The sequence below is a fragment of the Triturus cristatus genome, chromosome 9 (genome assembly GCF_964204655.1).
Source record: "Triturus cristatus chromosome 9, aTriCri1.1, whole genome shotgun sequence".
Classification (NCBI taxonomy): Eukaryota; Metazoa; Chordata; class Amphibia; order Caudata; family Salamandridae; genus Triturus; species Triturus cristatus.
Genome location: NC_140592.1, coordinates 579,537,930 through 579,551,639, shown reverse-complemented (window position 1 = coordinate 579,551,639; position 13,710 = coordinate 579,537,930). Strand labels below are relative to the sequence as shown.

The window sequence follows — 13,710 nt, the reverse complement described above, 5'->3', positions numbered from 1 at the left end:
TCGGTGAGATTTCCTCGATGCTGTGCCCACTGGAAATTCAAGTCCAATGCAGAGCCCACATACGCCACCTGGCATGCATTACCAACAGAATGCAGGAGGCTATATGGCCCAACAGCCTCAGAGTCAGTCTCACCGAAATCCTGAATAAAGGCAGAAACATCGGAATCATTACCTAAATATCCTGGACTGGCTGCTCGAGAAGATAGGCCAGAAACTGCACTGTATCCAGAACAGCTCCAATGAAAGGGAGCATCTGAGAAGGAGTCAGGTGTAACCTCAGCACATTTATAGAGAACCCCAGCGAATGCAGGAGGTCTGCCGCAGTCTGAAAGTGGGAGACGACAGCCTGGGGAGAGTACGCCTTCAGTCAGTCAGTCATCGAGGTAGGGGAAGACTGACACCCCTAACCTGCTCAGATGAGCTGCGACCAGTGCTATCACCTTAGTGAACACCCAAGGGGCACTTGTAAGGCCGAAGAGGGGCATGGTAAACAAAGTGCTTGCGGCTTACCTAGAACACAGATAACGCCTGTGGCCCAGCAGGATGGGGATGTGAAAATACGCATCCTGCAGGTCCAATCCTACCATCCAGTCTTCTTGGTCTAGGGCAGACAAGACATGAGCTAGAGTGAACATCCTAAACTTCTTCTTGAGGAAGAGAAGAACGGTCCGAAGATCTAAAATGGGCTCCAACCCTTTTTTAGGTCTCGCACCTAGCGTTGCACTTCGCAACCCTGCTCACGCAGCGCAAGACCTCTTGTAATGGGGTTATGAAAGCTGCTCACATGCTTGTGCGTGTGAGCAGGCTTTTGCCGGCCGCCATTGGCTTTAGCGTGTTTTTTTTTTTCAAACAAACGGAATGGGATTGGGCAAAGGAGGGCGCATGTCCCGCCTTTGCTCCGCCCATTCCCACGGTGGCCAGCACGCGCAGCAGCACGCGTGCTGGCCACCAGTGGGAATGGGAGTGCCTTTGCCCCTCTGTGGTGCGCACGCACCACTGTTTTTTTGTTGGCAATAGCGATCGCTATGCGATCACTTTCAGCGCCGCTTGTTTCACTTCCGGTAAAGACAAATATGGCAAAAACCAGAAGGGCATGTTAGTCCAGAGACAATCCCCATGCCGGGGCTTAGTTTGTAAAAAACAAAATGTCATGGACAAGTTGCCCAGGTATGGGTGCGGCACCCCACGGCGGCGCAGTCTTGATTTCACACCCTGCCTGACACCCTCTACCAGGCGCTGCCTGACCCTAATCTCACGCTTGATACCAACCAAAGAGGATGTGGTCTGACGGCTAGTTTCTTTAATGGTTTTCAAGCACAACTTTCCTGATACAGCGTGCACTGCCAGGCTTTATCACACAGCATGGCCGGGCCCTTTCACTTTAAATTTCAGCCCTGAGGGAACGTGTCTACCCAGTTTGCTTTGGTCTATGCTTTATTTGGAACAAACAGCGAGGCGCAGCTTTAAATCCTAAAGCACGGCCCTGCAGGTTTTTTTTTTTTTTAATTGGTCCCACGCCGTAGAGAGCAGGCATTGGGGTGTGAGGAGGAGAGCGGGTAGCATTGCCAGCATACACCAGCCTGGTTTGGGCACGCTGCTCTCCTCCCCTCACTCTGCCTTTGCCTGCTCATACTCTGTCCCTGCAGCTAGCTTTGCAGCCCGACATGAAAGGGCACCGACGTGTTGCTGATCCAGAGCCTCCACCCCTCCCCTCTGGAGGCAGGCTGAGCAAGCAAACTTTGCACAAGTCTGCTACAGCTGAAGTGGGTCATGGATACACGAGGCATACAACTGATTACCTGTGAACGGTGTGCTTGTGTGCTTTCACCCCCAGCTTCACATTGCTCTCGCTCATTAGCTTTACTCCCCCTGACCTCCACATTGCGCTCTCTATCCTTTGCTTCCCCTCCGTGCTCCTTCCCCCACCTGCGCCCTCAGTTTTGCTTTCTGTGTTCCTTCTGCTACCTCCCACTTGCACCCCCCTTAAAAACAAGCATTTGCAATGCAAAAGGTCTCGCAATTGTGAGATTTTGAGCTATTGGCATTGCAAATGACAGTGCCTTTCATTTATGGGTTAAAAAAACAACACATAAATAAAAGGCATTGTCATTTACAATGCCAATAGGTCAAAGTTTCTAAAATGCGAGACCTATTGCATTGCAAATGCTTGTTCTTCTTAGGAATCAGAAAGTAGCGGGAATAACAGCAACTGCCTACTTCTGAATCCGGAACCTTCTCTATAACTCCCTTGGCCAAGAGAGGTGTAACTTCCTCTTGGAGCAATTTCAAATGACCCTCCATCAGCTATTCTTGATTTGGCAAAATGGGAGAAGAAAAAGAAAGGAAAGGCAGAGAATAGCCCTCCTGAATGATCTGCAAGACCCACTTGTCCAAAGTTATGGACCTCCAGCAAGGAAGACCATGATGGATTCTCCCACCAACTTGGGTGGTGTGGTCTTGCAGAGTCAGAATAGGAGTGCCTGGAGGCTGCGACTACTGAAGGCAGGGTGGCTGATGACTTCTGGCTTACATGCCTTGTTCGAATGAACAGCGTCAACATCCCAGCACGACTTGGGAAGTCTGAGCAGGACGGTTGCTGGGATAGGGCTGACACGGCTGAAAACCCCTTCCGTTGCCATGAAAGGGTCGTAAGCTAGACTGGCCATGAGGTGTAGAAGAGAGGCCCAAGGATCTGGCTGTAGCTCAAGCGTCCTTGAACCTCACTAGGGCCGAGTCTGCCTTCTCCAAAAAGACGGGTTCCATGTTCATAAAAATTGTCTGGATATCACCCGAGAAGCCAGTTGTCCTAAGCCTCAAGGCCACTGTTGTGGAAATCGATCTGTCCAGCGAATCAGTGGTATCAAGGCCACACCTTATGGCAAATTTTGCTGCATCCCTCCCGGCCATAACTGCCTGCTAGAGCACAGCCATTGCCTCCCCCGGGACTTGTGGCAGTACTTGTGCAACAGGAAAGGGAGGGGGAGAGACAGCCCAATTAGCATGCAGTATTCACCGACCGCATTGCCAGGTTGGAGGAAGAAAACGACTTCTTACCAAATTCTATCCGGTGTGGAGGAAGGGAACGTGCAATGGGAAGTAGAAGCCTGCACCACAAAGCTTTCGGTGGTGGGGTGTTAGCTGAGGAACTCTGGGTCGCCCAGAGCCAGGCAATGGCGGCATGCAATTGTCCTATTCACAGGAGCTCCAGTAATAGGCTTGGACCAGGTGCCTAGAAGGACATCAGTTAGTATCTCATTGAAGGGCAAAAGGGCTTCAGAGGTGGAAGCCCCAGGTTGAAGCACTTTCGTCAAGAGATTAGTCCGGACATGCATGGAGGGTAGCTCTAGTCTGAGGACTTCAGCCGCCCTATTAACCACCATGGCATAAGATGCCACCTACTCCATAGCCAAAGTTGGTGGAGACAGCATGCTAGTATCTGGGGAAGTGTCCAGTCTGCTGGCTTCCCCAAGTTCCCCATACCAGTCCATCTGCTCCGCAGTCATCCTGTTGTTCCAAAGGGTCCATAGACCCCTCCCATTCCTCTACCAAGCCTAAAACATCTTCAAAGTGTTCAACCCACAACACAGACCCATGGGTTCAATCAGCGTCTCAATTGGCGTCGAGTGACGGCATTACGGCTCTGTTTTGTCGGAGATAATAATGGAGCTGGCACAGGCGATATAGTTCACAATGGCACAGCCGGTGTCAACCCAGATCCGGGATTGGATCCCTAAGTCCCCACCGTCGTTGTGGCCGTAGCTAACTGCGTTGAATCCAATGGGGCCCTGACTGACCCCGTTGGCTCTTAAAGGAGCCGGCCCGCTCAAATACAAGGCGCATGGCCTTGTAAAATTCTTTAATTTGAGTGGGGGTCGCTCCGGTTCCCAGAAAGGGAGAAAGGACGCAAAGTGAACCCTGACTTCGCAGAACTGTGCCTTGAGTGTTAGTGCTCCTTACTGCTTTAGTCAAGGGACAACAGTCAAAGTGAAGATGAAGTCCTCTTGGACTTTTTCTTCTTCTTTGCCTCTTCTCCGAGTGTCCTGAAAACCTCGAGTGGGACTTAGAAGAATTTGGGCTCCGGGAGCGGTCCCGCGACCTCCCCTTCTTTGACCGGGACCGGTACCTTGTGATGTCTCGCTGGATGGTGCTGACTGCCGGGCCGCGAGGAGCATCATAGGCTGCTCCCGCAAGGCCTTTGGAGCCATAGTCCGACAGTCCGAGCACGGCTTCAAATCGTGGTCACGCTCAAGACACCAGAGACAGACAAGGTGAGGGTTGGTAAACTACTTCATTCGGTGGGAGGCACCACATGGGTGGAACCCCGTCTTCCTCGAAGATATCCTGGCACTAGAATTTGATTTTTTTTTCTCAAAGTCGACAAAAAGTTGAAAAAAGACCTGTCAAAAAGCAAAAGAGGGGTAGCCCTTCCCGGATCGACGCTTAATTGGTGCGGAAGAAAAATAACAGACGTCTGCGTACCTGGGTGGCGCCTATATAGGTGACCGCAATGTCAACTGTCACGAAGTGCCGAATGGAGCCACTTGACGGGGCGCGCAAGTGGTATTGCTCAAGCAAAAGTTTAGGGATTCAGCCTGATGCCTGGGAAATTCAAAGGTAAGGAATCTGCAGCTAAAAGCTCAAGCAAAAGTTTAGGGATTCATCTGATGCCTGGGAAATTGAAAGGTAAGGAATCTGCAGCTAAAAATCTCTATCAGATTAATGGTGACAAATGCAAACAATTACTTCATGATCCTATTTTATGTTCAATACAAATTTTAGTAATTTTCAAAACTGAAGTACTTCTACAGTCAGAAAATCACATAGTTTGTTTTATATAGAGACATTTTCTTCCTTAAAATACTGACAAAGCCAATAGATTTCACATAGGCGAAAGCAATTGGCATTGCCAATGCTGGTTTATAGCAAGACATGGTTCTCTGACATATCAAAAATGTGGTTGGACATAGCATGTGTAATTACTGGAACTTTTAAGAAAACTGTCAGAAATGGATTTAGGTACACTGGTTAAAATGCAAGCAAACCTAACAAGCGCTATATCCTAACATGGGATTAGCCTGCTGGAATCTGTGCAGAGATACTGAAGATCTGAGAATACATTTATAATGGAATGATTGGTTAGTATGCAACCAAGGGGCTACCCATTAATCTTACCTGGGCTGCTCCACTAAATGCCACGGCTCTCTCTGAATTCAGGATCCGTTTCACTGCACTGTGCTTCAAGCTCTCCACCTGACTGTCAGACAATGGCTTCAGGACGTCACTCAGACGAAAGATTTTTTTCCGACCACTTGTCCCAGGAACTCTATGAAACAAAGAAAACATTTAGCTGCACTTCTCAGTTGTAAATGTATGACTAGAAAAAAAACACATGAAAAACTGAACCAATTCTCACACTGGCACAAATGGACATTACCACAGTAATAGAGCAGACAACTAAAACGGATGAAGGTGTAAAGAGTACCCATATGTTTAATATCTGGCCTCCACTTAAAGAAATTTGTTTGTACAGGTGGATTTGGAGTTCAGGTTCCTTTATAGGATAGGGTTTTTAATTACAAACTAACAATCACCACCAAGGTGTCTCCAGTATTTTATACACAACTTTGATCCACAGCAGATACAAGGCACAATAGGGTCTTCAGTTATGCAGGGAATAACATTTTAACTGCCTGGTGAAATGGATACTATAGAATGGATTGTTTCATCTAGCAAGGCACTGGATTCAAGACCTGAATTCCAAGCACTGAGAACCTTCATCTCCAAAGTGAATTTTGAGGAATGCTCTCTGGGAAGAGCAACAGAGCAAGTGCTCTTGTTTCTTAGAAAGGGGAACAGCATTGTGCAATGGACGGTACACGGTGCTTTACAATTTAAACCATTTTTCATGCACTTTCAGACAGTCTATTGAGTAAATGACCCTTCTGCGTCAGATGTAGCATGGTGCTTTCAAAGGTAGTATTACTTCTGTGTTTTGTCACAGAAGTTGTCCCATGTAGTCACTACAAACCTTTTCAAACACAGAAAAAACGAAATTTCTTTAACTCCAAACCAACAGAGGAACACCTACTTAACTATAGAAAATGGTAAAAGGCTGGTTTAATTCACAATGGAAATAAGGGGTCCGATTGTCAGGCAAGCATTCAAGGTGACATCCACGTTGTTAAAAATTGTTTTGGGGAAGGACATAGCGGAGGGGTCAAGATGTATCTAGTGCTCTGAAACAAGATTACCCCTGCCAAAAACTTAAGGTCTATCTTCGAAGAGTTCAGCTGGGGCAATCCAGGGTCATCAATTTCTGAGATGCAGAACTAAAGGTCTTGCATTAATGCCCAAAAGAAGGTGATTCTTTCAACATAATTATCACCTCATGTGTATACTGTAGTATGAAACAATCAACAGTTTTATAGATTGACACTTCTGCTTTTATATGCCATGAGGTGTTCCACCATTTAGAGCATCTAGTGAAGAGTGCCTTCTAATGAAAAGCTTTAAATTTAGGCACCGACCAAGGCAGAGGGAATATGACCCATGACATCAACCATAAGGCTACAATGTACTATTATAAGATTTTAATTAGAGACAATTTGCATGTTTCCTTTTTAGGTCTCGGCTTGCTATCGCGCAAGCGATCGCAAAGCGAGACTATAGTAAGGGGCATTTAAAAGTGCTCCGAAAATCGGATTGCATGGCGCGCACAATCACGCGCATCGTGCCGCCATGCAATCCGTTTGGCATTGCACTTCAAAGGGTCCGCTCCCCCGCCTGGAATGCGCTCCCCCCGCCCCCGCCTAGCACGCGCGCCTTGCTCCGCCGGGCTTGTCCTACTTGGCTGCACACAACTGAATTCCATGCCCTCTGCTTTCAACCCTGTCTCTGACTTTCCGTAAACAGCCCAGAACTTGGCTCTTCTCGCTGCCGGTTTAACGAGGCTCTATGTTGATTTCCTCTTTAGGCTTCCGAGGGCAGAACAACCATGTTGGGTAACAATTGAACTAAAAAACATAATTTTGTTCACCATCGCATTAAGTTCAAATACTCCTCAATCCTAGTCGGCTGCTGTGGTTTTCCACTCTCTGCATTCCACCCAAGCGCCATCCTCCTCATCCTGCAGTGACGCCCTCTTTTACCAATGTTTGTACAAGAGAGCTCTCTGCAGTGGCCGGGCCTGCACATAGCCCCGTGCGCTGACAGAACTGCACGTTAACAGCAGTGTGTGTGCGCGCCGTTTTACACACGCACTAAGGAAAGGTTGTCACATTAACAGATGTATGCCCTGCATAAAGAGCTTACGTCCATCCCTGCACACAGGCATCTTCGACACAGGATGTCCTGTGAGTGGGTGCCGTGTGCACTTCAAGCCCTGTGCAATGGCAGCCTTACAAATAAAGATGTCCTCAGAGAACGCTCTGTTGGCAGTCCTACACACAGAGAAAGAACCCTGTGCGTCGGCAGCCCTAGGGAGAGCAGCTCTTGCGCAGTCAGCCCTCCTAGTACACGTGCGCTCTGACAGGCACGTGCACAGGTAAACTGGGCACCAAACGCCAAACTGATTCGCTGCGCATACAGTCCTAGTGAGCAGCCGTGCCTTTTTTTTTTTAAGGCGGATTTATATAGCTCTAACTCGACCCAAAGGTATTGGAGCGCTTGAGCACCGGTTGCGTTACACATTCAGGCACGGGGAGATTAAGTGATTTGCCCAGAATCACAGGATGTGGACGCGACCCAGAGGCTCGAACCCTGGTTTCCAGCATCAAAGTCGGCAAGCTAGCCGATGGCCCACACCCTCTTCTGTAGCCATGCAGAACTTCATTATGCAGCAGAGAAGCCACATGCTGTCCACCAAGGCCTGAATCCGCTCTGTTCTGTAGGTGTGAACACTGCCAGTTCGGTCTACTGCCAACCCTGAACACTGGCAACCACAAAGTAGCCCATTTCTCAGCCCGGTATGCAGTGCTCTGCCGCCTACCTGACACTCCTCACTTTTGTATACTACCAGGCATTTTTTTTTTTTGCATATTTATTTAGCGCGAACTCGACCCGAAGGTATTGGAGCGCTTTACATAGCACCGTATTTACATTACACATTCAGGCACGGGGAGATTAAGTGATTTGCCCAGAATAACAGGATATGGACGCGACCTCGAGGCTCGAACCCTGGTTTCCTGCACCAGAGGCGGCCAGCCCTGTGCTCTGCATGTTATCTATATAGGGTACCAGTCCCACAGAGTGTCAGACCAGAATTCAGCCCAGTGCCTGCTTCTGATGTGCACTGCCAGCCCTGTGTTTCCCCTCACCATGCACTGCCACCTTGCCCTCAGCCAGCTCAACGTCTAGACTCTAGAGTGGCTGTATCAGGCATGCGCAGAACTGCACTAAACATGATATTGTCAAAGTGAATAGTATAGAAGTGTCAAGAGAAACGACACATCGGGTGCTGCAGCACAATGACGAGCTACGCGATTCAAATAAACTATGGTCATGCAAATAAGGCATTTATGCACTGTCTGTGTGCTTGTAAAAAGAGGCAGCTCCAAAGGTAATCTGTGGAAGTCTTTAATGAGCATCAAAGAGCAGCCAGTAGCCCTGGCAGGGATCAGCAACTGCCACCGATCCAAAGGAAACATTCGAATAACACTTTTCTAATTCATAAACGTTCTAACATTCTATTTCCCTGCCATTAAGAACGCAGCACCTTGGATGGGAGGGCACGAGAAGCGGCAGCCGGAAGGTGTTGGAGCAGCTGGCAGATCAGTGAATGGTCTGATCAGAGGAGTGGATTCCCTCCCCCTGCCCTGGACCCGGGCTGCCGATCCTTTCCTTGCCTCTCAGGAGCCAGGCAGGGTCAGATTGGGATCACAATTTGGCCCGGGCACTGTCAAAACAAGCATTTGCAATGCAATAGGTCTCACATTTACGCAGGTTTAAGCTATTGGCATTGTAAATGACAATGCCTTTTATTTATGTTTTGAAAACCAAAACATAAATAAAGGGCATTCTCATTTACAATGCCAATAGCTCAAACTGCATAAATGTGAGACCTATTGCATTGCAAATGCTTGTTATTATTGCTATTAGGCACAATTCCCCCACTTTCATTGGGGATGTGAGATGGACAAGTGAATCTAGGAAAATTTCTAGCTGTAACATTGTTAAAAGTAATACATTTCTTTTAAGGAATGAACCAATTCTAGATTCAATGGGAAGGGGATGCATGAATATGTAGTAAATATTTTATTTCTGAAACAAGGCTTTGAAGGAAGAGCAGTGATAAAATAATGTATTGAAAGAATTTGTCCTACTGATCCCTCCTTTCTTTATTGAATACCTACATAATGTTTTGTAAATGTGGGTGTTGAGGACCAAATTGTGCTGTACAAATACTCTGAATGGAAACTTTACCCACTAACATAAACTTAGCTAACTTTTTAAGTCTGCCTTAGAGATAGCTTTATATGTCTCTACAGGCCTCATGAAATCAAGTAAATTCATAATTATGAAGAATACTCACATGGATTTATACATAGAGGTTTTTTTTTGCCACCATCCTCTTTCCCCAACTGATCTTTTCAACTAAGATTTGAATTTTGCTTTCACCGATCAGAGCAGACAGAATGGGGAGGTTGGAGGAACAGTGAGGAATATTTGCTAAGAGGATCTACCAGACAGTGTTACCAAAGGTAAGTAGCTTGTTCTTCTGATGGATACTTCCAACCACAGATTCCTTAAATTATGAAGAGAAACCACAGCTGTGCCGCCCGAAGGTAGACAGTCTCGGAAGTGGACACAGACCAGAAAGTCTTGCAGGACAGAGTGGGCAAAATGATCCTCCCAGCAACCAGACTGTGAAGGCAGTGACGTCTCAAACACATGCACAGACGTCTATGTTGCAGCACTGCAGATGTTCAGAACTGACACTCCCCTTGGTAATGCCTTTGTACCGACCTTAGAGGAATGAGGCTTCTGGACTTGAGGGGGTTGCTTCCTGGCCAGCGCACAGCAGATTTTGATGCACAGAACTACCAAACTTGATTAGGTCCTTTCCTGCACCTTGTACCGGTTCTTTGCTCCATAGAATACGAACAGCGGGTTATCCACATAATTCTCTCTTGTGCTGCCAATGTAAAAGCTCAATTCCTTGTTAGGGTCAAACCAAAAGAGCCTCTCCTCCCTCACAGAAATGATGGCAATTTGGAAGACTGTTTTGGGTATTATTTGTGTTAGGGAACAGCAGTTTATTGGCTATAAAGGCATGCACAAACAAATTGCCAGCACTAAGCTCAAGTCTCATTGTGCCATGATGAATGTCTCTGGGGAAACCATGAGCATCACACCTTTGACAACACCAATCACGACAGGTGATTTAAAAAAAAGATGATTGATCAGATATACAAAATAAGGCTAAAAGGGTAGGCAGATAACACGTAATTGCGCCCATTGCAAGGCCTTGCTGGGCCAACAATAAAGCATACACATCTAAACAGTTGGCCTGCAAACGGTCAGCAACACCAGACAATAAATGTTGGAGGGGCATCACGCCGCAAGGATATCAAACTATGGCAGCCAGCAATTCAAACACATTTAACTGTTGCCGGTCAATCTTCAAGGGAGGTGTATGTTGTGAAGACTAGGGTGCAGGAACCTCACCCTTGCTGAGAGGTGGTCCTGTCTAAGCAGAAGCCAGATCGGAGGGCAAAGGCTCATGCTCAGGAGCTCAGTGTACTATACCCTCCTGGTCCAGTCCAAGGCTATTAAGATGACTTGGGCCCAGTGTAGGAAAGTGGGTTTCTGTTGCAGGAACACCCCCACTTTTTGCCAGATTACTGATGCACTTTAACTTGATGTACCCTGGGTCTCTGCCAATCAAGTTCCCAGGGCCTGTGTTCTTTCCCATAACTGTACCTTTGTACCCCCAATTGGCACCATTCTGGCCACATACAAGTCCCTTCTAAAAGGTACCATGGGTACCTAGTGCACTGTGACCAGAGAAGGCCTCTAAGGGCTGCAGGACATATTGTGAGACCCTTAGAGGTCCTGTGCCTTAACATACTGCCATTGCAGGCTGCATGTATTGTAGCAGAGAAAAGTTAAGAGTCGACATGGCACACATACCTGTGTGCTATGCCTGCATCCCACTGCCTATGATATAGGTGAGACACCCCTCTAGCTGGAGGCACTATACCACTGATGAAGTTATAGTTGTATGAGCACTGTACCCCTACAGTATAAGTTCATTTTGAGACATTGCAAGTGCAGTACAGTCATAGCGAGTATATGGTCTGGGAGTTTGTCATTACGAACTCCTCAGTACCATGATGGCTTTACTGAATTCTGGGAAGTTTGGTGGCAAGCTTCTCAGCATAATAAACACACTTATGCCAGTGTGGGATTTATTATACAATGCACTCAGAGGGCATCTTAGAGATGCCCCCTGAAAAACACCCAGCCTCTGGTGGGTTTCCTGACTGGTAAATATCAGCCTGACACCACAAGACAAGTTTCTGGACCCCTGGTGTGGGATCCTTCGCTCCCTGAGCCCAGAAACAAAGCCTTTCCTGGACAAAGGTGTTCACACCTCCCCAAGGTCAAGAAGATCCATCTGTTGCAAGGGAGCTTCAAAGGCCTTGCCATCTTTGTAACGTAATCCCCAGCCTCTCCTGCTTTCAGGAGCAGGTCCCCTTCCTGTCTCACCACCTTTTCGGAGGGAGGAAAGGCAGGAAAAACATCTAGCAGCCCAGAAGGTATGCTCACCTCTGTCAACCCCACCCCTCGGGTGGGGGCGGCGAGGTGAAGCCCACTCGGCAGTGCCCGCCATCTTGTAGATGGCAAGCACTCTCCAAAATGGGTAAAGGATTGTGCCCACTCCCCCACGTGGGGTGGGCACACCAAGGGTGTAGTCACCCTAAGGTCAGTAGCCCATTGGCTACTAGGTCGAGATCTCTTAAACACCCCCTCAATATAGTATTTAGGGGGAGCCCTGAACCTAGAAGGAAGATTCCCCGCAAACTACAAAGAAAGAAGGTGCACAGCAGAGGAGACTACAGAGAAGAACTGACTTGGCCCCAGCACTACCGGCCAGTCTGAGCCAAAAGTCGCCTTTTCCTGCAGCCATTGACCTCCAGAACTCCTGGAAGGACTGACCGCCTTCAACAAAGGCTGGATCTCCTGTGAACAGCAGCTCTGTTCAAAAGAATCGCCAAAGAAAGACTCCGAGCCTGCTGAAGACAAAGAAACTCGACGCCTGGAACCGCTAATGCACCTGTTTCCTACGGCCAAAGTGGCACACTGTGAGAAAGTGGCTCTGTATATACTGTTCCCTAATAGGTACAGGGTGTACAGAGTCCACAGTCCCCCAGAGGCTGATAGAGGTCAAAGTTAGGTATGACCTTACTCTCAAAAGTGGTAGCTTGGTCGAGCAGTAAGGCAGTACCAGAGGACAGTGTAAAGCATTTATTGTACACACTCAGTCAGCAAATGGTTTCACACACTCAATAACTGAACTCTAGGCCAATGGTTTGTATATATAAAATATATGCTTGTTTTATTTTTAGAACCACCAAGGGAGTAAAAATATACTTTCTCAGAATGAGAGGTTGAATATAAATACTTTTGTCTTAAACAATAAATTTGTGTAAACAGTCACAGTTGGTTGCAATAAACAATCCTATTTCCTAAACATAACAATGCATTGAGCTCAATGGTAAATTCAGGTTATTTGTAATAAATTACTTTTTCAGATTACTTTTGGAATTCCAGGTCTGGCTCCTAGAACCAGCCTGGGGTCAGTATTCAGAATCAAGTGATGAAAGTCGACTTAATAACTGTAATGATTTTTAAATAATATTTAGCTATTTCAAAAGTTAGCACTTAGAAAATATTTCAAAGAAAACATTCAATGGATCTCTATGGCAAGAAATTCACATTGCAGGTAGAGTACTTTATCGTTACTTTAGTAGTCCAGGACTGGGTGCCTAGACCCAGGACTGGGGTCCTTATCAAAAGCAGGTAAGTAATTTCGTTTGCAGAAATGGTACGATTTTAAAAGAATATTTCAAATTTGCAAAAATAGACACTTAGAAGAAATTTCACAGAAAAGCAGACAATGGTTTCCTATGGGAGAAAAATGAGTTAGAGGTAAGTATAGTTGTGAACACTTTTCAGGGTCAGGGCTGGGCACCAAGATCCAGCACTGGGAGCTCACCTAGGAGCAGGTGAGTAAATTCGTTTTTGTCACTTGGCTGATTTTTGGTGAATTTTTGCAGTTTTGAAAAGTTCACACTTAGAAGATTTTTGAAGAAAAAGCCCGTCAATGTTACCCTATGAGGAAAATGAAGTTAGCGGTTTAAGGGTAAGTACTCGACTGGCAGAGTTGAAATTCCAGGCATGGACTCAGGGGTCCCCCAGTGTCAGGTTGGTACAGTTGGTTCACCCTCAGCGGTTTCAGGACGGCCGGGTGCAGAGAGAGTTAGGGCCAATGTTATCCTATGAGGGATAGGGGGGCCTTGGTTGGTGGCTGCTGTCTGGCAAGCCACGCGGCTGTGGGAGCTGGGCTCCTGGTCACTTACTCAGGGCAAGTGGGGAAGTAGGTTAGTGTAGAGAGGGCACTGCCAGGGCCACTCGGGCGGCTGGGTGCAGGGTGCTTTTGAGCCTTCGGGCGCTCAATGGAAATCAATGGGAATGTTCCGGTTTGGA

The 13,710-nt window shown here is 47.2% G+C and overlaps 1 protein-coding gene across 7 annotated transcripts in view; it reads right to left on the bottom strand.

Annotated features, from left to right (window-relative positions):
* SYMPK (symplekin scaffold protein) overlaps positions 1-13,710 on the bottom strand; it is a 1,117,730-nt gene that overhangs the window by 677,864 nt on the left and 426,156 nt on the right. For all 7 annotated transcript variants that reach the window (XM_085625602.1, XM_085625603.1, XM_085625599.1 and 4 more), the window contains one exon: positions 5,173-5,323. In XM_085625602.1, the coding sequence (XP_085481728.1) occupies positions 5,173-5,323 (151 nt within the window). The remainder of the gene's footprint in view (positions 1-5,172; positions 5,324-13,710) is intronic.